The 25,207-nt window shown below is 45.3% G+C and overlaps 1 protein-coding gene across 3 annotated transcripts in view; it reads right to left on the bottom strand.

Annotated features, from left to right (window-relative positions):
* Window positions 1–25,207, bottom strand: part of prdm10 (PR domain containing 10) — a 220,397-nt gene that overhangs the window by 51,633 nt on the left and 143,557 nt on the right. For all 3 annotated transcript variants that reach the window (XM_078426637.1, XM_078426635.1, XM_078426636.1), the window contains exons 14-15: window positions 19,689–19,844; window positions 1,059–1,238 (exon numbers count right to left, since the gene is read on the bottom strand). In XM_078426637.1, coding sequence (XP_078282763.1) covers window positions 1,059–1,238; window positions 19,689–19,844 — 336 coding nt within the window. The remainder of the gene's footprint in view (window positions 1–1,058; window positions 1,239–19,688; window positions 19,845–25,207) is intronic.

Below are 25,207 nucleotides of genomic sequence, written 5' to 3'. Positions count from 1 at the left end.
TGTACAGACGGTGCCCGTAGTCAGGATCGAACCTGAGTCTCCGGCGCTGCATTCGCTGTAAGGCAGCAACTCTACCACTGCGCCACCGTGCCGCCCTTTCAAAGGTCTTCATGACTACAGAGGTAAGTGCGACAGGCCTGTAGTCATTAAGACCGGTGATCCTTGTCTTTTTGGGTACAGGGACAATCTTGCGCTACATACACCATCCCTGATGATTTAAGCCTTTGCTCTGCACAACATCAAACCCCGGCTGAAACCATCATCTTCACGGCTTTCACATCAACAAGGTGTGCCGGTTCCTGAATGATTTCAGAGGCCAGGGTTGTCCCCACCAGAAATTATGGCCTAGTCCTTTACCTCCCTGTCTTACACACAACAAATTCAGTGGATTGTAGTTTTCTGGGAGTAATTTAATGTTATGTTCATTGGTCCCCAGTCTTTTGGCAATATGTGCTTTTCTGGATGAATTGGATCAATGGTAACAGATCATTTTAGCCAATCACTGGCTAACGTCGGTCCTTCAAGCACCACCATGATCATGCTACCATGCATGTTATCAGGCTTCTGAATGGTCCTTCCAGAAGCTACGGTACAGTCCAATTCATCTCTACACCATTGCGGACATTGGACTTTGTTAATGGAACTAGTGTGCTATAATGCCTAGAACTATATCCTGCACTCTGTAGCTCTCCCTTTGGGCTATCTATTGTACCCAAGTATGATGATTATAATTATATGTTGTATTGGCTGATCTGATTGGATAGCATGCAAAGCAAAGCCTTTCACTATACCTCGGTACACATGACAACAAATATACCTAAACCGTTATATAGCCAGCAATAATGCTAGTAAAATGTACTGCAAGTTTCTGTGGTTGGATGCCTACCTATAAGGGTTGTGAACATACTGTAAGTGTGAACAATCCAAAGGCAAATGTAGGCTGTGCCTGTACACTATCTTGCACTGCCTGTACGACCAGGGGCAGTGCAAGATAGTGTAAACAGTGGCAGTACTGACCAGGGGCAGTGCAAGATAGTGTAAACAGTGGCAGTACTGACCAACATCCCTCGCCTCCGGAAGCCCATCATGCACGCACGACACTTGAACATGAAACTCTCATAATCTGTGGAAGGGATCTTGGGTTTGAAAGGTTTGGACTTATGGATGCGGCCAGCGTTCTTGGCCTCTCGTTCAGGGTTGTGCATCCGCTGCATGTGCTCTTTTAACTTGTCCTTTCTCTGTCAACAAAATAGAGAGCATAGATCAGCACTTGGGACCATTGTACTGGATGAAGAATCCTCACTGTCCAACCATGGATTCCCTGCAGTTTCACAAAACAAAGTAATTGTGCATCATACAAAAAATGAATCAATACTAATCTTAATCAGTCAGCATTTTGTTCAAATCCAGAGAAACAGAAACCTATTTAGATACCAAAGGAGTGTCGGTAGCATCAAATTTTAAACGTTTATTCTTTCTTCTGGAGATGTGATGTATTGGCAAACAAGATTTTCCCCTTTTGCTGCTTACCATATTCTTCCCATTTAATGTACAGGTTAAAGAAATTAGGCATGAGTCTGAAGATGGGTCTCGACCCGAAACGTCACCCATTCCTTCTCTCCAGAGATTGTAAAATCATATTTTACAATGTGCTCTGCTCCATAACAATCCTTGAATCTGTTGTGATCTAACAAGGGACGGAGAGACAGCTATGAGCAGCGAAGGAGGAGTACCTCAACGAGTTCTTAACATTGATACCAGGAAGACTCACACAATCAGATCAAACAGTGGTTTGGGAACCGCCTGCTGATAACCACCCAAAGCTGATGAATCTGTGTTAAGCACCATGTGGCAGAAGCTCAAAGTAGCTAAGGTCTGGGTGTTGAATGTCCATCACCAATACCACTGACTAAGCTGAAAAACACAACTGCCAGACTGGCTGTGGCAAGTGGTGATGGACTTAACAACTGAATGAACAGGTTTGACATCCTAACATCCACGTGTTGTAGATATATCTTCACCCCAAAGCAATGGGAGGAGTGATTGGAACATAGCTCTTGTGAAGATTGTGAAATCCTCCATTGTCTTGTCTTGTACACCCATCAGGCTAAATGCGATAGATTGCAGCTTCACACTGGGCATCCAAAAGGGTTCAAAGGCCACTAACAGCAGGATTCGATTCACCATTGGCCCGCACATCATTATAACCAAGCCAAGGATCAATGTGGGCTCAGTGAAAAGTGCAGAAAAGCATAGTAGCAGCAGCACCAGGAGTACATGCGATCCCTAACTGAATTTGAAGCACAAGATTACTGTGGTAATTAGGAAAAGCGGAATACTATAACGCAGACCAAAGCAATCCTGCAGTCAATGGATCACCTCAAACCTGATGTCCTGCCACGTCCAGTCATGAAAGCCGTTGAACAACTAAACAACTGTGATATGAGAGGGGGTCCAATGACATTCCCATCCCCTGTGACAATGCAGCCCAGCACTCGTGGCAAGGGAGCGGCACAGTGGTGCAGCACAGTGGTGCAGCAGTGGTGCAGCACAGTGGTGCAGCACAGTGGTGCAGCACAGTGGTGCAGCACAGTGGTGCAGCACAGTGGTGCAGCACAGTGGTGCAGCACAGTGGTGCAGCACAGTGGTGCAGCACAGTGGTGCAGCACAGTGGTGCAGCACAGTGGTGCAGCACAGTGGTGCAGCACAGTGGTGCAGCACAGTGGTGCAGCAGGTCAATCGCTGCCTTATAGCACCAGATCCCGGTTCGATTATGAACACGGGTGCTCCCTGTGATCGCGTGGGTTTTCTCCGGGTACTCTGGTTTCCTCTCACATTCTAAAGACACGCAAGTTTGTAGGTTACTTGGCTTCTGTAAATTGTCCATAGTGTGTAAGATAGTGCTAGTGTACAAGAATCGCTGGTCGGAGCAGGCTCGGAGGGTCAAAGGGCCTATTTCTGTGCTGTATCTAGTAAACTCCAAAGAAATGGCCCAGATATACAGTAGGTCACCATTTTCAGCATGAAGGACTGAAGGGATAATCCCACTCAGCTTTCTCCTGAGGTCACCACATCATAGAAGTCAGTCTGCAGCCAAAATAATCCATTCTGTTAGATATTAAGAAATAGATGATAGCACAATATAAGGCATGGTTGTGGGACCAGACAACAGGCGACTATAATGATGATGCCCCAGAAGTGGCTGTACACCTACACAAGATGCTTCACTGCCAGTACAATATTGACAATAAACTGCCAATGTGGAAAACTATCTGTGATATCTTGAGCTCAGACACAGGATAACAAGTTAACTCAATGGCTGCACAGGACATAGGGTGCAAGTTGAATCAGGAGATAAAATTGGCGTGTCAAAAATGTAATGCTACGGTGGTTATGGGAGATTTCAACATGCAGGTAGACTGGGAAAATCAGGTTGGAAATGGACCCCAGGAAAGAGAGTTTGTAGTGTGCCTTCGAGATGGATTCTTAGAACAGCTTGTACTGGAGCCTACCAGGGAGAATGTAATTCTGGATTTAGTGTTGAGTAATGATCCTGATCTGATAAGGGGACTAGAGGTAAAAGAGCCATTAGGAGGCAGTGATCACAACATGATAAGTTTTACTCTGCAAATGGAAAGGCAGAAGGGAAAATCGGAAGTGTCGGTATTACAGTATAGCAAAGGGGATTACAGAGGCATGAGGCAGGAGCTGGCCAAAATTGACTGGAAGGAGGCCCTAGCAGGGAAGACGGTAGAACAGCAATGGCAGGTATTCCTGGGAATAATGCAGATGTTGCAGGATCAATTTATTCCAAAGAGGTGGAAAGACTCTAAGGGGAGTAAGAGACACCTGTGGCTGACAAGGGAAGTCAGGGACAGCATAAAAATTAAGGAGAGGAAGTATAACATAGCAAAGAAGAGTGGGAAGATAGAGGATTGGGACTCTTTTAAAGAGCAACAAAAGTTAACTAAAAAGGCAATACGGGGAGAAAAGATGAGGTACGAGGGTAAACTAGCCAATAATATAAAGGAGGATAGCAAAAGTTTTTTTAAGTACGTGAAGAGGAAAAAAATAGTCAAGGCAAATGTGGGTCCCTTGAAGACAGAAGCAGGGGAATTTATTATGGGGAACAAAGAAATGGCAGACGAGTTAAACCGTTACTTTGGATCTGTCTTTGGATACACACAATCTCCCAAATGTTCTAGGGGCCGGAGAACCTAGCGTGATGGAGGAACTGAAGGAAATCCACATTAGGCAGGAAATGGTTTTGGGTAGACTGATGGGACTGAAGGCTGATAAATCCCCAGGGCCTGATGGTCTGCATCCCAGGGTACTTAAGGAGGTGGCTCTAGAAATAGTGGAAGCATTGGAGATCATTTTTCAATGTTCTATAGATTCAGGATCAGTTCCTGTGGATTGGAGGATAGCAAATGTTATCCCACTTTTTAAGAAAGGAGGGAGAGAGAAAACGGGTAATTATAGACCAGTTAGTCTGACATCAGTGGTGGGGAAGATGCTGGAGTCAATTATAAAAGACGAAATTGTTGAGCATTTGGATAGCAGTAACGGGATCATTCCGAGTCAGCATGGATTTACGAAGGGGAAATCATGCTTGACAAATCTACTGGAATTTTTTGAGGATGTAACTAGGAAAATTGACAGGGGAGAGTCAGTGGATGTGGTGTACCTCGACTTTCAGAAAGCCTTCGACAAGGTCCCACATAGGAGATTAGTGGGCAAAATTAGGGCACATGGTATTGGGGGTAGGGTACTGACATGGATAGAAAATTGGTTGACAGACAGAAAGCAAAGAGTGGGGATAAATGGGTCCCTTTCGGAATGGCAGGCAGTGACCAGTGGGGTACCGCAAGGTTCGGTGCTGGGACCCCAGCTATTTACGATATACATTAATGACTTAGACGAAGGGATTAAAAGTACCATTAGCAAATTTGCAGATGATACTAAGCTGGGGGGTTGTGTGAATTGTGAGGAAGATGCAATAAGGCTGCAGGGTGACTTGGACAGGTTGTGTGAGTGGGCGGATACATGGCAGATGCAGTTTAATGTAGATAAGTGTGAGGTTATTCACTGTGGAAGTAAGAATAGAAAGGCAGATTATTATCTGAATGGTGTCAAGTTAGGAGGAGGGGGAGTTCAACGAGATCTGGGTGTCTAGTGCATCAGTCAATGAAAGGAAGCATGCAGGTACAGCAGGCAGTGAAGAAAGCCAATGGAATGTTGGCCTTCGTAACAAGAGAAGTTGAGTACAGGAGCAAAGAGGTCCTTCTACAGTTGTACCGGGCCCTGGTGAGACCGCACCTGGAGTACTGTGTGCAGTTTTGGTCTCCAAATTTGAGGAAGGATATTCTTGCTATGGAGGGCGTGCAGCGTAGGTTCACTAGGTTAATTCCCGGAATGGCGGGACTGTCGTATGTTGAAAGGCTGGAGCGATTGGGCTTGTATACACTGGAATTTAGAAGGATGAGGGGGGATCTTATTGAAACATATAAGATAATTAGGGGATTGGACACATTAGAGGCAGGAAACATGTTCCCAATGTTGGGGGAGTCCAGAACAAGGGGCCACAGTTTAAGAATAAGGGGTAGGCCATTTAGAACGGAGATGAGGGAGAACTTTTTCAGTCAGAGAGTGGTGAAGGTGTGGAATTCTCTGCCTCAGAAGGCAGTGGAGGCCAGTTCGTTGGATGCTTTCAAGAGAGAGCTGGATAGAGCTCTTAAGGATAGCGGAGTGAGGGTGTATGGGGAGAAGGCAGGAACGGGGTACTGATTGAGAGTGATCAGCCATGATCGCATTGAATGGCGGTGCTGGCTCAAAGGGCTGAATGGCCTACTCCTGCACCTATTGTCTATTGTCTATTGTCTATTGTCTATTGTCTATTGCACTGTGTTTTATTCAAACATTTACAATCCTCCACCAAAGTTGGTGGTATTACAACTCCTTCCACCCTAATTTTAAAAAAAATCCTGGTGGACATTTTGTTTTGAATATAACCGACGGTATGAAATTATTACAATCTTGTCTGATAGTTTACTTTTATACAACCGGAATAAAATGAGGGCGTATGTGGTATATACAATTTTATGTGTATTTCCCCCTCAGTCTTCTAAATTCCAGCTAGTACAAGCCCAGTCTATCCAGTCTTTCCTCATATGAAAGTCCCGCCATCCCAGGGATCAATCTGGTGAACCTTCTCTGTACTCCCTCTAAGGCAAGAACGTCTTTCCTCAGGTTAGGAGGCCAAAACTGCACACAATACTCCAGGTGCGGTCTCACCAAGGCCCTGTACAACTGCAGCAGAACCTCCCTGCTCCTAAACTCAAATCCTCTTGCTATGAATGCCAACATACCATTCGCTTTCTTCACTGCCTGCTGCACCTGCATGCTTGCTTTCAATGACTGGTGCACCATGACACCCAGGTCACGTTGCATCTCCCCTTCTCCCAATCGGTCACCATTCAGGTAATACTCTGCTTTCCTGTTCTTGCCGCCAAAGTGGATAACCTCACATTTATCCACATTATATTGCATCTGCCATGCATTTGCCCACTCGCCTAATCTATCCAAGTCACTCTGCAGCCTCCTAGCATCCTCCTCGCAGCTAAAACTGCCACCCAGCTTCGTGTCATCCGCAAACTTAGAGATGTTCCCTCGTCCCAATACTCCAGGTGCGGTCTCACCAAGGCCCTGTACAACTGCAGCAGAACCTCCCTGCTCCTAAACTCAAATCCTCTTGCTATGAATGCCAACATACCATTCGCTTGTTCATACCATATTCTTGTACCATTTCTGGTTCATCTGGTACTTGAGGGGTAACCCAATTATCTCACTCGTCTACTTTGTCTGATTTCAACCCTTTCTGTGCTTGCATAGGCATGACATGGTCAATGTGTACTTTTCTCACATTACCACTTCCAAACATCTTGACCAAGTATGTCCGTGGTCCGCACTTTCTCACTACTCTTCCAGGTAACTACTTCACCTACTTGTGATGATGGTTTTTCACCTTTACCTTCTGATTTAACTCAACACTCCTTTCCTTTACTTTACTTCCTGTGAGTAAAAATATGTTGCATGGCTTACAGAAGATACACCGATGAGACACTTCTTCTTGTATGCCAGACATACGGAGATAGTACGGTTGATTTAGCTAAAGCTGCAAGCCACAGTAAAGACTACAACTGCCTTCTAGAGGGAGTGGCTAACGGTTTCTGAAGAAACCAAACTCAGCTTAGGAAAACACATTAAAAGGTTGTTCGTCACAAGATAGGCGGAGTATGTGTCACTCGGGAATGTTGTTTGTCTCTGCCTATAAAGACTGACCGAATGTAACCAAGTCAGGCGAGACTCATACAGATGCTGGTCCTCTGTGAGACGCTCCCTCATGAGAGAATAAAATCAGGCAACCGTCGAGTAACTAACAACTAAGTGTGGACACTGAATTTATTTATCCACATAATTGGCGCCCAACGTGGGGCCCCACGTCGTGTGATTGACCAAGAAGTACTGAACGAGAGCTCCAAGTAAGTGCTTTTTGGGCTATCAGACGCGCTGGGGCACACGAACGTAAATCTAGAAATCGACGGTTGTTGTAAATCTGAAAGGGACTGGACAGACACAAACTTCTGCTGCTGCCGGAGATAGGGAGGGTGACCACTGTTTCAGGGAAACAGGGACGGTTGAAATAAGGGAGTTATTCAACTCAAGTGTCAGGGACACAGTCAAGTCGGACTTGACATGGGGTCATCAAAATCAAAGGCAGAATCGCTGACGGGCGATGAGAGGTTTATGTTTGGGCAGGAACAGAAATGTTGCAGATATACAAAATTATGGAAGGAAAAGTTCCAGTGGAAAGGGACTTTAAAAATAGATGAATGTAACAAATTAGAATGTGCTATAAGTAAGAGAGCAAATAGAGATGTGGAAATAAAAACTAGAATGGGATATCATGAAGCAAGGTTATGGCTAATGGAGGCAAGGAATCGCCGGGATGGGGAGGATAAAAGGAGAGAGGCAGAGGAAGAGAAAAGGCGAAAGGAAAAAGAGGCAGGTGATGAAGGGAGAAACCCTACCGGCACACAAGTAACAAGTGCTTTTCTAAACAAGGAAGATAGTGATTTGTGTGTTGTAGAAGGACAAAGACCACCAACACCGGCAGGTCCACCAGCCCCGGCGAAGACATCTGTTCCGATAGCGACATCTGCGCCGCTATACCCACCGGTCCCACCATCCGCGCCACCTTCATACGAATGCACAGCGCACCGTGCATCGGGACGGTGGAGGTGACCGACGACAGGAGGAGTTGGACCAAGCGCCAGACCTAGATCCACCCTTGCCCTCCAAAGGGGCAACGGGATACGATCCATCGGACAAAACGACTTCCCGGCTGCGATCAGGTAGGGTGTATAAAATGTTTGGGGCTATGGAGGATGAAGAAACAGACAGAGGTGAAATGTACCCACTAATACAAATGCCAAATCCACATGCTCCAGCAGACGGTGGGGCAGCAGTCCCCTTGTGCGTATACCGCCCCTGAACGGCAAAAGACGTACGAAAGGCCGTTGAAGGGATTCTGTCGCCTAAAGGGAATTCCGGGCCTTTTCAACGCGCATTCCGTCTTATAGTAGACAGTTACTGGTTAAATCTGACTGAAGTTGAACAAGTTTTGCATGACATGCAGAAAAATGCACCCAGCAAAGAAAAGGATCGCTGGAGACGAGAAGGAGCAACCCCTAATATACAAGGAATCTGGAAGGCAACAAACGGCTTGCCCATTCTTCCCAAGTCCCTCTATCGATATGCGGCTATTACGAGCCATGGGGTAACCCATGTCTCGTCAGGGGGAATGATAAGGATAGTGGAAGAACATTATCAACATTATGGGTTTACAGGGTACGCGCAACGGCATTGTGCGTTCTGTGATGTCTGTAGTCGGTACAACCATCAGGGAGCCGTCCGCCAGAAGCCCGGTCTGCTCCCACAACCAAATTACCCTTTTCAAATTTTGCATATGGACTTTATTGAACTGAGTATGTGCAAAGGGGTGAAGTACTGCCTGGTGATTATTGATGTTTTCTCCCGATGGGTTGAGATCTTTCCCACTTCTACAGCCGACGCCCTAACCGTGGCCAAAGCACTAATATGTGACATCATTCCTCGCTTCGGGGTCCCGGAAACGTTGTATAGTGACAACGGCAGTCACTTTGTGAATGAAATCGTGGATCGCCTGGCTACCAAAATGGGCATTGCATGTAAACGACACTGCTCCTACCATCCACAGTCAGCAGGATTGATTGAGCGGACAAATGGAACGGTGAAGAATAAGTTACGGAAGGCTATGGCCGAGACAGGGTTCGGGTGGGTGGATTGCCTCCCCTTGGTGTTGTTAAATATGAGGATGACACCAGGGAAGGGGGGTCCCTCATCGTATGAGATACTGTTTGGGAGACCTTACACGTACCCTGGGCTGCAGAGGGAAGAAGAAACGGTAATGGAAGAAGCAACACTGGCAGACTATATGCGTAAACGGCTAGATAACCGAACCTCTGCTATTGCTCCCCCAGCACCAGGTGAGACAGGAAAGGAAGACCTTGAATTGAAGGTAAGGCCAGGTGATTGGGTCTTTGTGAAAGTCTTGAAGAAGAAGAAGTGGAATCACCCTGCTGGGGTATACTGGGTATGCGCTGACCAAAGTGGGGAAGATAACTGTTGTGAGTTCACTATAGAAATAAAGCGGGATTCCATCCTGGTGCTTTGGGCAGAGAATGGGGAAGTGTTCCAGATAATGGAGCAACCAATGAATAAGGCAGAGCCCACCAAGCCACTAGCAACGGAGGCCACCACAATACAGGCCCATCCGATTAAAGTAGTGGAGGTTAAAGGGTTTGAACAGTTACGAGCCAATTTAGAGGTAGGAACGGGAACGGACGGAACAAATGAGTGGATAAAGTGGATGATGTACACCACCCGAACAATGGGAAAGGAAAACTGTTATGCCTGCGCCGCGGCTAAACCACGGTGCCCACGGCGTTTCCCCTTAACATGCGAGAAAATAGCGGGGGAGTAAAATGTATGCTGTCGTTATATACGAATAAGGAGAGACCTAGTGATGAGTCATGTGCAGCATTACACTACTTGTTTCCACCTATCACGGGGCAAGGGCAACAGCCCCCGCCCTTTGTGGTCCCAATTAGGGGACAGGGGCACTTCGAATGCTATAACAGGTACAAACATGGGGGACAAGAGTTGGGCCATTTGACGGGCTGTAATGAGACCATAAACGTCACTAACATATCCCAGTTTGCCAATCAATCCGTAGGACGAGCGGACGTGTGGTGGAATTGTGGGGGGGAAATATTAAGGACTAAGCTCCCAGTAGGATGGCAGGGGACGTGTGCAATGATTCAGCTAGTCATGCCATTTACTATTATCACCCAAGGAACTGGGAAGAACGACGCAACTATGGCCCAGGGAAGGGTTAAGCGCAGCCTGAGGGTACAGGGGTCGTTTGACACACACATTTATATTGACGCTATTGGGGTACCCCGAGGGGTACCGGATGAGTTTAAAGCACGAAATCAGATCGCGGCAGGATTGGAGAGCGCGTTCTTCTGGTGGTCTACGATCAATAAAAACGTAGATTGGATTAATTACCTATTTTATAATCAGCAACGATTTATTAACTATACTAGAGACGCAGTTAAAGGATTAGTCGAACAATTGGATAAAACGAGCCTTATGGCATTGGCGGGTCTCACCAGCCTTTCCATTGAAATGGCAGAGAACTCAGGGGTCTATACCTCATGGACCGGGTTCTTGGATGGGTGGTTCGGAAAATGGAAGAATTTCTTTGTCTCTACAATAACAACTATTATTGTATGCGTAACGTTGTTGACATTGTTTGGATGTTGTGTTATACCTTGTATGCGGGGACTGACCCAGCGCTTGATTGAGACAGCACTGACCAAGCAGGAAAATATGATTTACGAGTCCCTCAGGCAAGAGGAGCCAAGTGACTCCGAGAAGGAAATAAGGCCAGATGTGGAAGGTGAAGCATCGGCGGACTTAAGTCCCGAAGATCACATGGTTAATATACAAATGTATGAAGACTCTTGTGTATGAAGGCTGTGGGCACAAGGCACGGAAGTGTCGGGCCACGGCTGGATGAAATGAAGAAAATTTGTTATAAAATGTATGTTACATGTATAAAAGGGGGGATTGTGAGTAAAAATATGTTGCATGGCTTACAGAAGATACACCGATGAGACACTTCTTCTTGTATGCCAGACATACGGAGATAGTACGGTTGATTTAGCTAAAGCTGCAAGCCACAGTAAAGACTACAACTGCCTTCTAGAGGGAGTGGCTAACGGTTTCTGAAGAAACCAAACTCAGCTTAGGAAAACACATTAAAAGGTTGTTCGTCACAAGATAGGCGGAGTATGTGTCACTCGGGAATGTTGTTTGTCTCTGCCTATAAAGACTGACCGAATGTAACCAAGTCAGGCGAGACTCATACAGGTGCTGGTCCTCTGTGAGACGCTCCCTCATGAGAGAATAAAATCAGGCAACCGTCGAGTAACTAACAACTAAGTGTGGACACTGAATTTATTTATCCACACTTCCATCATGCTATGCTTTTTGTTTCTCCTGTTTCTCTTCTACTGTTTGAGCCAAGTTTGGTTTCAACAATGAAAACCTTGTTCTGGGTTTTCTTTTCAAGAACAGTTCATCTGGTATTTGACCAGTAGTGGTGTGAGGTGTGTTTCGGAATGTAATCAGAAAGTTAGCCAGTTTGTGAAACAACGACAACTGTCTTTTCTTTGGATTTGGATCCAGCAGTTGTTTGACTAATGTCCGCTTCACAATTTGCACACTGCGTTCTGCTGCTCCATTGGACACGGGATGGTATGGAGCTACTCTAGTGTGTTTTACAGCATTCCCTTTCATGGATTGTGCAAACTCTTGTGAACAGAATTGTGGTCTGTTATCAGACACAATTTCCTCTGGAAATCCATAGAACACAAACAACCCTCGCAAAATGTCTATCGTTTTGCTGGATTCGTTTTGTTCATCGAATACACCTCAACTCACTTGGAGTGACTATCAATCACAATGAACAATTGTTGTCCATCCAACTCTTCAAAGTCAATATGCCCTAGCAGCTGCATAAGGGGGGAGGGGTGTGTGGCGGGTGTGGTGAACTGTAAATGTATAGTTGTCTCTTCCGAATGGAGACGCGACGTTTTGTTTCTGGGTGGTGTCCCCGTTCCCGCTGCGGCGTACCATCGGCCATGCACCTGGAGCTGGCGACCTCCACCTGGGACTCGCCTGTGGAGGCTCCGGCCGCATGGACGTCGGAAGCTCGCAGGCCCCTGGGTGGGGGCCGACATCGGGAGCTCTGGCAGCGTCTTCGCCCGGCCCGGATCGCGGGGTTTGGGTCGGCCCGCCGCGGTCTTTTCACCGTCCGGTGCCGCCTGAAATAGGTCGCGGGATTTTCTCTGCCCGGCGGGGGCTTCAATGTCGGGAGCCACGACCGCTCCGACGTGCAGCGGCTTCGCCCGCCCCGGATTGCGGGGCTTGGGTCGGCCAGCTGCGGACCTTTCACCGTCCGGCGCGGCCTGGAACGTGACAACTTCAACAGCCTGACCGTGGGAGAAGATGGCAGGGGAAGAGAAAAGACATTCTGGCCTTCCATCACAGTGAGGAGGTGACTGGAGGAGACTCACTGTGATGGATATTTCTTTTGTTTGGTGTTGGTTTATGATTGTATGTGTTATTGCATTTTTATTGATTATTCTTATTGGTCTTATTGTTGAACTGCGGGTAATGTTTCATTTCACTGCACATTTATGTGTATGTGACAAATAAATTGACTATTGGAGGTGACTCACTGTGGATGTTTCTTTTTGTTTGATTGTGTGTTATTGCTTATTTTTATTGCTCTTGTTGTTGGACTGTGGGTAATCTTTCATTTCACTGCACATTTATGTATATGTGACAAATAAACTTGACTTGACCTGATGTAACCTTTGCCACACTCTAACCGGCCATTTCCATGGCTGTAGCGGTACTGTGGGTGGATTCTTTCCAACTGCTTGACATGTGCTACACTCTTTCACCCTTTGTTCTATGTCCTTATCTAGACCCGCCCACCATAGATGGTTTCTAGCTAGACTCTTTGTTAGACACATTCCCAAATGCTGATCATGAAGATCTTCTAGCAATTTTACTTCATGTTTTTCAGGTATTATAACTCTCGCTCCCCACATGACACAACCTTGGTCTACTGAGAGGTCGTTCCTGCGAACAAAGAATGGTGCCAGTTCTGTCCCTGAATTTGGCAATTTGTTTGGCTATCCATTAGTAATATATTCCTGCACTTTTGACAAAAATCTGTCAGTGCAAGTGGCCTTCCGGATGTCTCTTGATGTGATAGGTAACTCATCTACATGAGAGAAGTAAAACAAGTCCTCTCTGTTTGGTGTAACTTCCGATTCCGAACGTAATCTGGACATGGCATCAGCATTGCTGTGCTCTGCTGCCTTACTGGTATGCAGACAATATCAATGCCCATCTTTGCATTCTGGCTGCTGCCAGAGTTGGTATGTGTGCTTTTGGATTTAGGATCACTGTCAATGGCTGGTGATCTGTCTCGATTACAAACCTTCTACCATACAAGTATTTGTGAAACAACCTAACGCCAAAAATCAATGCAAGAGCCTCTCGCTCTATTTGTGCATAATTTCTCTCACTTGCATTGAGTGTTCTAGACGCAAATGCTATTGGCCTTTCCTCTCCATTTTCTAACACATGAGAGATCACAGCACCAACACCGTATGGTGAAGCATCACATGCTAACTTCATTGGCTTATGGACATCGTAATGAACAAGCATTGAACTCTCTGCCAACTGAGCTTTACATGACTTGAAAGCTTGATCACATTTACGTGTCCACGACTTGAAAGCTTGATCACATTTACGTGTCCACTTCCATGGTACATCTTTTCTCAAAAGCTCATTCAAGGGATGTAAACAGATGGACAGATTTGGCACAAACATCCCATAATAATGCACTAATCCATAAAAGGATCGGATCTCAGATATGTTTCTGGGAGTGAGCGCATTCTTAATCGCATCAACTTTACCCTTGGTGGGGTGTGGACCATCCTTGTCTATCGTATGACCCAAGTACACTACCGAGTTCTGAAAGAACTCACATTTCTGTGCCTTCACTCTTCCACTGTGTTTCATGTCATTTGAGTACCACTTCCAACCTTTCATCATGTGTCTGCCTGTCAGGGGCTGAGATGAGGATGTCATCCAAGTAACACACCACACCTTCAATTCCCTCTTGAATTTGTGTCATTACCCCTTGAAAAATCCCTGGGGCTGATGATATACCAAATGGAGGCCTATTGAACTGAAACAATCCCAAATGCGTGCTAATAGTTAGCTTGGATTTAGATTTGTCATCTACACCTAACTGCAAGTAGGCATTTCTTAAGTCCATTTTTGTGAAGACCTGGCTGCCTGTGAGGGTGCTAAACAAATTCTCTGCCGTTGGTAGGGTATCTAGTCTGCTATCTTCCAGTACCTGGTTTATGGTCAACTTATTATCCCCACAAAGTCTAACACTACCATCAGATTTAGGTACAAGTACAATGGGTGTTGCCCACTCACTACTTTCTACCTTACTGATAATGTTCTCAGCTTCAAGCCTTTTCAGTTCTTTCTCGACCTTGTCCTTAAGAGCATACGGCACAACCCGTGGTTGCAATGCACTGGTGTCACATCCTGCTTCACATATACTTTCGCCTTGTACCCCTTAATTGGCTCTCCCTGGTCGCTAAACACCTTCGGATGTTGCTTGATTACATCCTCCGGACACTTTAATATCTCGTTCCAGTTGAGCTTCAAGATCTGCAGCCAATTCCGACCTAACAACGCAGGTTTATCCACCTTTACAACCACGAGGGGCAACTCCGCCTGTTGCTCCTTATACCTAACTGGTACATGTACGCATCCTAACACTGGAATCTTCTCTCCAGAGTAACCACGTAGCTTAATTCGCTTCGCTTCCAAAGGAATTTGACTCAGCCTCTCCCCATACACCAATTCTGAAATCACGCTTACGGATGCTCCTGTGTCGACTTCCATGCTAACATGAGCTCCATTCAACTGGACTTGCACGGACACATTCTTTGTCTTCCGGTTTACTAGCTCATTGCTGCAGATGGTGTATATCTCAAGTAGCTCTTCCTCTGCCTGCAGTTGCTTCACAGAATGCAGTTTACTTGTTGTTGAACCTATTTCCTGCTTAGCCTTTCGACAAGCCTTCGCTTGGTGTCCCATCTTGTGACACGAGTAACACTCTGCCTTGCAGAACGGACAAGACTGTGCTAGATGTGAGCCCAACAGCGATAGCATAGCTTTGCCGTCATCTTGCTACCCTTCCATGGATAACGATTCTCTGAAGTCTTTGTTGACTTATCCGTCTTTAGTCTGCTGTACTGTAGCTTGTTCAACTCTTCCGCTGGTTGTCTAGAAGTTGTCCTGACTTCTCTAGAACCCCTTTCTGCCATATCCATTGACAAAGCAGTCTTACAAGCTGTTTCAAAGGTCAGGTCATACACCGTCATCAGCTTACTTCGGATCCGCTCACTTCTCAGTCCACACACGAAACGGTCTCTTAACGCCCGGTCTTGGGAATTTCCAAAATTACAATGAATTGATAACTTCTTGAGTGTCACGATAAAATTACTAATATCCTCCTCTGGAAGTTGGCATCTTGTTCCAAAACGATAGCTTCCAGCTATTTCTAAGGGCTTGGGTCATAATGTTCTGTTAACTTCTTCAGAATATCCTTCAAGGGCATGTCCTTTGGATTGGCTGGAGCTAATAAATTCTTCACTGTATCATAAACCTCGGGACCCATTTCAGTGAGAAAAATTGCTCTTTTCCTATTTTTAATTGCTTCATTCAAACGTGTTGATTTTGCATCAAAAGCTTCTACTTCAGTGACGTTATTTGCAGCAAAAAACATCTCTAAACGTTCGATGTACGCACTGAACGTTTCCTGCTTGGCTGGAACTCACCCAATCTTCCGATATATCCACTGGGCACCGCCATTTTAGATATATTTTTTTTTTTTATCAGTCTCACAGAATTCAACTTTGTGAGTCGATTTCCAGCTTTCCTTGACACCAAAAGTTATACAACCTTCTCCGTGCCTCTGTAGAATTCCTTACCTACAGACAAGTAAAGCTGGGTAGTCGACGATCCCACGCTCGGCGCCAATTTGTGATGGCTGCACAGCTGCACTGTGGTTTATTCAAATATTTACAATCCTCCACCAAAGGTGGTACTATTACACTATCCAAATATGCTCTTTTCACAAAAGGCAAGACAAATCCAATAGCTAAATACTGACCCCATCAGAAATTACACATACCATCAGACTCAGAAACAGCTTCTTTCCCGTATCATCAGATGTCTGAGCAGTCTTTCAGTGAGCTGGGTATAGTCCTGATCTTCCAACCTACCTCATTGCAGATACTGGACTTTTGCTCTGAAACAAGTTCTGTAAGTCATACAATGCTGAAAATATATATTCTCTGATATTTTTTCTCTTCACTATCTGTTGTACTTGTATATGGGCTTGACTGTATTCATGAATAGTATCATCAGGTAGACACAAAAAGCTGGAGTAACTCAGCGGGCAGGCAGCATCTCTGGAGAGAAGGAACGGGTGACAATTCAGGTAGACCCTTCTTTCATCCGATTTGATTGGAAAGCGTACAAACAAAGTCTTTTCACTGCACCTCTATAATAAACCAATGCCAAATGCAGTATTAAATGAGATTATCCCCTGATCATCATCAAAGTAACGAATGCTGTCATCAACTGTGCCGCCAGGAAGCACTCCGTGAATTTGTCATTCATGTTCGACCTGCTTTTTTACAAAGACCACTCAACTCCAGGCATCATCACAATCCTGGTTCAAACCTGGATGAAGGTGCAGCGAGTAACTGATGTTAACATCAGGGAATTTTGCTAAAATTGATTTCAATAGGAATCAAGGGAAAACTCCACCATTTGAAGTCATACTTTGCACAAAGGAAGATGGCTATGTTTGTTAGGAGCTCAGACCCATGACATCACTGCAAGAGCTTCTCAGACAAGGGTCCTTGGACCAACTATCTTCAGCTGCTCCATCAATGTTCTACCTTCCTTCATTAGATCAGAAGATGGTTGTTTGCCGATGACCTCACAATGTTCAATTCCACTGGCAACTCCACAGAAAGTGATGCTGTCCATGGCTGCTCACTGCATGACCTAGACAACATTCAGGGAGGGATTGGTAAGATGCCAGTAAACACGTGCATCGTACAAGAACCAGGCAATGACCATCTCCAACAAGAAAGAATATAAATCTCTATCGTTGACATTCAATGGCATTTCTGTTACTGAGGCTTCCATGATTGACATATTGGAGTAGGGATTGCTCATGACGAAGAGGTTAAGTGAATAGCCACATAAATACTGTAACCATGACCACAGCATTTCCATCTACAAAGCACAAGGCAGGCATGTGATGAAATACTCCCCACTTGCCTGGATCAGTGCAGCTCCAGAAACAATCAAGAAGCTCGATACCATGCAGGAAAAAGTAGCTTGACTGGCATTCAAACATCATCCCTAATGTTTGTTCCCTTCACCATTTTAGCACAACGACTGCAGTGCGTAACATCTACAAAATGCACCACAAGACGCCCAGATTCAATATTTATGTCCAAGCTTTCCTGGGGAAAGGTTCAACTAGCTTTGCTCACACAGAGTGCAGTTTAAAAGAACAGGTTGACAAAAACAGGAGAGGGAGAGGGAGAGGGAGAGGGAGAGGGAGAGGGAGAGGGAGAGGGAGAGAGAGAGAATTTTTTTTAAAAAAAATCATCAACAGTTAACCTCATATGCCAGTTCAGTTACAATGAATAGATCGCAGAACGTTTGGGGCCAGGGGGTAGGAGGAGTCCCAGGTCACAGGCTGGTGTTAAGACTGTTGACCAAAGCAATAGGCAAGGAGGCAGAGGCAGCAAAGACAGCAAAGACTAGATCATCATGTCAAGCTCAATGTAATACAAAGACAAAGAGGGAAGAAAAAACCCTGTGCTGGGGAATGATCATTCCTCATTGAGAGGAATACCAGCGGGATGATGAAAACACTGCTGGAGTAGGTTAGGGGCAGGAAGGAGACAGAGGGTGAGAAGAAAGCGCTGTTGAAGAAAGGTCTGGAGCGGCAGGACACACACAATGAGTCAAATGGTCTAATTCTGCTCCTATGTCTTATAGATTGGAACCCAAGGGACGGTGAAGCTTTTGTAAGCTTTGGCATTATGAAGGAAGAGAAGTGGATATCTATTGCGGCACTGAACATGGCAAAGAAAAAAAACGCTTGTTCCACAGACGCTGCTTGACCTGCTGAGTGTTTTTACATTTTCTGTTTGGATCCAGAGATGAGCGGATTGCACTGGGGCAGTTTTTGGAGCTCTTTTTTCCTTTCTGTTGAAATAGAATGCTGGTTCTGCCAAGTTCTGATCATTCATGAAGGAGGAGGGATACCACTGGGAATAGGTTTCCGTATTCCTTTCCTGTAAATCACCCCTTTTCCAGAAGTCTGTGTTGTTTCATGCTCTGACATTTGTAATAGTTATGATAAATCAATACAATAAAGCAAAATCAATGAATAGATCACAGTTTGCTTCCCACTGGGTCTTGAAGTACACTTCCACCTTGGTCTCACCATTGTTTCTAGGTTGTGGTGCATGTGCTCATGTCTCTGGCACGTTGGTTCCATGTTAGAATGAACTGGAGGGTCATTATTCATCCTCAAGGAGAGTGGCTGAGATCCAAACAAGCTCAATCCTGACGACATTAATCCCGTGAGGATGATGTTCCAGTTTGCCATTCCAGGTAACATACCCATCACCTTGTTCATCAGGCTGAACACCTCCTGCCCATCATGACCACATTCAAAGTGCAGTGTTGATGTCAATGCATCTGAATTCTCAGGCGATGATGGCAAAGCATTATTTATCTGTCATTACTGGTGCCATCTAGAGGTCTTAATTTTCCAGATGAAAGAGAGTCATAAAGTCATAGAATGATACAGTGTGGAAACAGGCCCTTCAGCCCAACTTGCCCACCCTGGCCAACATGTCTCAGCTACACTAATCCCACCTGCCTGGGCTTGGTCCATATTCCTCCAAACTTGTCCTATCCTATGTTGAAACTGATTTTGAAGTACAGAAATATTTGCAAAGGGGTGGCTGTATCACACAGTCTGGGCAGAGCAAGGTCTTGATTCAAGAAGGTCCAAGACAATCTGACACCATCTACATACAGTGCACATGCCACTTATGCTCATGTCCAGTTCTTCCTTTGTCCCTTCTCTCTTGCAACCTAATCTGCTCCCTCTTCTAAATCCACCCCTTCCTCAGTCCTCTGTTAAGTGGCAAGTAAAACCTTTCCGTCAGCGATTTTGTTGTGTCAAACTACATGAACAACCCACAGATAATAAAATATTACAGTGTAATCTCACTAACACACACACAGCCACGCAGATGCACAATTACAACAGCAGCAGCTGACCGCAGCACTGGGCAACCACTTACTTTGAACTGCTTGCCACAGGTGGAGCAGAGGAAGTCTTTCCGATCCGAGTGTCGCAGCATATGTAGCCGCAATTTGTCCGGCCGGCAGAAGGCTTTGTCACATTCCGTACACTGGTAAATCTTCTCAGAATGGAAGCTGCGAATGTGCTTCTTTATCTGTTCATTGATGCAAAGACAGAACAGGACACAATAAGTAAACCACCAAGGCTTTCTCTCCTCATCCTACCACTGCCATTTGCACCATTCACACTCACAACCTCAAGTTCCATCCACACCTATCCCCTCCATACTCACCTACTGTACTCCACTTACACTGTACTGTCACCCACTCAGTTATACACCTTATACCGCACACACCTACTGCAACACATTCGCACTTTGTGCCACCATCCCTTTATTACACCAACTGTTTCCACATTCAGCTCAACTCCATTGATACCAAGCGCCAGCACAATCGTACATGCAACTCGTCATCTCCATCTATCCTAATAAACACACTTTGTAAACCATGTCCAAATGTCAATGGAGTCACAAGGTCAGTATGCACAGACCTCAAGTATGCATATAGTGTTTCGAAAGGATAAAAGAATGTCATTGCTGCTTGAGGGAATGGATTACAAAATTAGGGAACTTTTGCTTCAGTTATATAGGGCATTGATGAGGCTAGATCAGGAATATATGCACGTTTTGGACTATTTAAGGAAGAATGTAGATGTATTGGATGCAAATCTACACTAATAACTGAAATGGGCCGGTGGTCTTTATTTTATTTTAGAGATACAGCACGGAAACAGGCCCTTCATCCCACCAAGTCTGCAGCAACCAGTGATCCCCGCACATTAACACTATTCTACACTAGGGACAATTTAAACATTTATACCAAGCCAACTAACCTACAAACCTGCACATCTTTGGAGTGTGGGAGGAAACCGAAGTTCTGGGAGAAAACCCATGCAGGTTATGAGGAGAACGTACAAACTCCGTACAGACAGCACCCGAAGTCAGGATCGAACCTGGCTCTCTGGCGCTGTCAGCACTGTAAGGCAGCAACACTACCACTGCGCCAACGTGCCATCCTGGTGTTATGAGGGAAGATTTCAGAATCTGGGTTTATATCTGATGCAGATTAGAACATCAGAGAATTTGATTAAAATAACCTTAAGGGTTGTAGACAGTGAGGATATGGAGAATTGGTCATCTTGTGGAGAATCTAGATCCAGTGGTCACTGGTTAAAACATTTAAAACAGATGAGGTGAAATGTTTTCTCCCAGAGGTTCGGGAATCTTCGGAACACTCTTCCTCAAAGGGCAAGGGATCAGCCGTTGAACATGTTTACGTGGTGATAGATCCTTGATAGGGAAGGAGTGAAAGGTTATCACTGATCAGCCATGAGCATGTTAAATGGTGGATTTGAGAGCTGAGCCAGTCCTGTTCCCAATTCACATGTCCGTGTGATCCTTCCCTCCATTCTGCCGCAAGTTTCAACAATGCTCTTTCTAAGGTAGACACATAATGCTGGAGTAACTCAGCAGGACAGGCAGCATCTCTGGAGAGAAGGAATGAAGAAGGGTCTTCTCCATTCCTTCTCTCCAGAGACACTGTCTGTCCCGCTGAGTTACTTCAGCATTTTCTGTCTACATTCGATTTAAACCAACATCTGCAGTTCTTTCCAAAAAATGCTAATTCTAAGATGGTCACCGACCCCCTGACACTTTAATATGCGTTCTTTAATCATGTAAATATTGTACCTTTCAATGAAATATTGTACCTTCCTGCAGTCATTTACAGTGAAAGATCAAAAGGAAAAGGGAACCTGCATTTGTTTGGTACAAATGGACCATTAAAATGCTGCAAATAACAATTATGCAGGGAAAACTGCAAACGAGAAAATGTAAATAAGTAACAATTGTTCTGATCTGGTTTTGTTGATTGAACGAGGTAGGTTCAGGCAAAGAGCAGGGAATTCCCCTTGCATCAATAACATGGAATCTGCGACATCTGCCCTGGACAGCAGGGCACTTTGCAGGACGGCACCTCTACCCCAACCTTCCCCAAATGCTGCGCTCAAGTGCCAGGTGAGATTACGCCTTGAACAAATAGTGACTGCTGCTTTCCTGACCTTGGCATGTCCAAACACAAATAAAGCTTTTTTTTCCTGTGTTGTGGCATTCCAACACTGCAGGAGATGTGGCCACTCTTCTGGAGACAATAACCACCCACAATAACAACCAGATTATCCTTTGTCCAGGATAAGACGTTGGTGAGACCGCATTTAGAATATTGTGTTCAGTTCTGGGCACCATGTTAAAGGAAAGATATAGTAAAGTTTGAAAAGGTTCAGAAAATATTTATGAGGATGTTGCCAGGGTGTGAGCTATAGGGAGAGGTTGAGTAGGCTGGGGGTCTCTATTCCATGGAGCACAGGAGGATGAGGGGAGATCTTATAGAGGTATACAAAATCATGAGAGGAATAGATCGTGTTGATGCACAGAGTCTTTTGCCCAGAGTAGGGGAATCGAGGACCAGAGGACATAGGTTCATGGTGAAGGGGAAAAGATTTAATAGGAATCTAGAGGGGTAACTTATTCTACACAAAGTCAAATCAAGTCAAGTCAATTTTTATTTGTATAGCACATTTAAAAACAACCCACGTTGACCAAAGTGCTGTACATCTGATTAGGTACTAAGGAAAAAAATGAAACATACAGTAGCACGCAAACAGTTCACAGCGCCTCCTCAATGAGCCTCAAACGCTAGGGAGTAGAAATAGGTTTTGAGCATGGACTTAAAGGAGTCGATGGAGGAGGCAGTTCTGATGGGGTGAGAGATGCTGTTCCACAGTCTAGGAGCTGCAACCGCAAAAGCGCAGTCACCCCTGAGCTTAAGCCTAGACCGCGGGTGGTGGGTGTATGGGACAAGCTGCCAGAGGAGGTAGTTGAGGCTGGGACTATCCCATTGTTTAAGAAACAGCTGGACAGGTACATGGATAGGACAGGTTGGGAGGTGGGACTAGTGTAGCTGGGACATTGCTGGCCAGTGTGGGCGAGTTGGGCCGAAGGGCCTGTTTCCACACTGTATCACTCTATGAATCTAAAGTACCTCACTGGTCGTCTATCAGCTCTTTGCACACTACATTCATTTTAGTGCTTTGGTTCAATATTACAAAGAGCTATGAACCACATATAGAATTTACATGCTGTAACCCATAGTCTTAAATTATTACAATAATTTCTTGGACCTGGTTACACATTATAACCAGCACTTACATGTCCATATGTCAGGTTTTTCTCAAATGCTAATGTCTTTAACCAGTTTACATTAATTAATCAAGACGCTCGAAACTGCAGATGCTGAAATCTTGAGCAACACCAAGTGCTGGAGAATCTCAGTGGGTCATGCAGCATCTGGGGAGGGAATGAGTCTGAAGAAGGGTCCAGCCTAAAACGTTGCTTGTCCGTTCCCTCCACAGATGCTGCCTGACCTGCTGAGTTCCTCCAGCACTGTGATTTGCATGGGATGCATGGAATTCATTATCCCCAATTACTCTCCAAGTGCTGCTTACAGACCTATCCAAAATCAGGATTTGCATATCCTTACTCCTAATTACCTGCAGTTACTGTCACTTCCACCCAATAGATTCTTGTTATATCTAGTTAACATAATGTCATTATAATGGCCAATCTGGAAAGGTACAAATGCAGAAGTGAATGTCGGATACACTTAATGGAAAAATGTTGATTATCTAAAGTTACATGGCCCGGAGAACACTCTGGGAACAGTGACCGCAACTTTCAGTTTCAACATATTCATTGAAAGAGGTAAGGTTGGTCCTCAAATTAAGGCTCTAAAATTGGTGAGGGAGGGTTTGTGATTTCAATAACCTGAGAGAGTACTTGGCGAAAGTAGATTGGAAAATGCTTGCAGTTAAAATAACAGTTGACAAGTGGGAGTCTTTGAAAAGAGAGTAAGCAAGGGTTCAAGGTTGAATGAATATAACTTTATTGTCATTCAAAACTATACAGACGAGTGCACATTTGAACAAAATTCCGTTGCAACTGGCTTCAATGTAACACCATATAATAAAAATTGATTAAAGGAAAATAAATAAATAAGTAACTCGCACATAAAATAATGGCGGCGGATCATTGTGAATTCAAGAGTCTGATGGCTCGGGGGAACAAGCTATTGCAGAACCTGGCTGTTGTGCTCCGTGTGCTGCAGTACCTTTGACCAGAGGGCAGCAGGGTGAACAGTCCGTGATGGAGATGGGTGGGGTCTTTAATAATGTTGTTGGCCTTGGTCAAGCAGCGTCTGTGTGCAATGTCCTGGATGGAAGACAGTGAAGTCCCAATGATTTTCCCACCCGTCCTCACCACTCTCTGCACGGACTTCCAGTCTGAGGCTTTGCAGTCCCCAGACCAGAGAGGGATGCAGCTGGTCAGTATGCTCTCTATGGTGCCCCTGTAGAAAGTGGTGAGAATGGGATGGGGGAGGTGTGCTCTTCTCATCCGGCGCAGAAAGTGCAAACGCTGCTGGGCTCTCTTGACTAGAGATGCAGTGTTTAAGGACCAGGTCAGGCTGTCTGTGATCTGCACCCCCAGGAACTTAGTGCTACTGACTACCTCCACCACGGTGTCACTGATGTGGAGTGGTGTGTGCCTGCGCCGTTTTCTCCTGAAGTCAACGATGATCTCCTTTGTTTTGGTGACATTCAGGACCAGATTACTCGTGTTGCACCAGTCCACCAGTTGTTTCACCTCCTCCCTGTAAGCCAGTTCATTGTCGTCCCGGTGTAGGTGAGAGGCAGAGCTAGTAAAATTCAGGTGAATCCTACAAATTCTCTGAGTATATGAGGAGCAAGAATCCCTGAGTGCAAAGGATGATCTGTGTGTGCATCCAGGCGACGTGGCCATGGTCCTTATCTGCATTCACCAAGCAGAAATATGTGGAATGACAGCGAGTTCAGGGCGGGATTCATGGATAAACTGGAGCAGGTTACTGTTGAGGAGCTAGTTATCATGGGATAAGTAAGAGTTGAGAAGTACCAAAGGTTACACAAGTTCTATCCCAAAGATAGCCACAAAAAGCTGGAGTAACTCAGCGGGTTAGGCGGCATCTCTGGAGAAATAGGTGAGGTTTTAAGTGGACACCCTCCTTCAGGCTGAGTCAGGGGAGAGGAAACAAGAGATATAGAAGGTGCATTGAACAAATGAATGAAAAGGTATGCAGCAATGATGATCAAGGAAAGGTGGAGCCTCAGTCACAATGGAAAGCAGGGGAGGAGAGTTGATCCCACAGAGATTTCTGTATCTTAGTAGCCACAGGTGGAGGGAGGATAGCTAATGTGCTTCCTTTCTTGAAGAAGGACAGCAAGGAGAAGCATTTTTATACTGGCTGGTGAGCCTTGAGACAGTTGAAGGGAAAGTACCAATAAAAATCAGAAGGGATATGATTTACGTAATTTGGAAAAGGGTCTGAACAGGGACAGCCAGCCTTGTGCAAGGGTAATTCTGCCTCA

This window comes from Rhinoraja longicauda, chromosome 32 (genome assembly GCF_053455715.1).
Source record: "Rhinoraja longicauda isolate Sanriku21f chromosome 32, sRhiLon1.1, whole genome shotgun sequence".
In the NCBI taxonomy this organism is placed as follows: domain Eukaryota; kingdom Metazoa; phylum Chordata; class Chondrichthyes; order Rajiformes; family Arhynchobatidae; genus Rhinoraja; species Rhinoraja longicauda.
The sequence above is the reverse complement of the archived record's forward strand: the minus strand, read 5'-3'. Positions and strand labels throughout refer to the sequence as shown.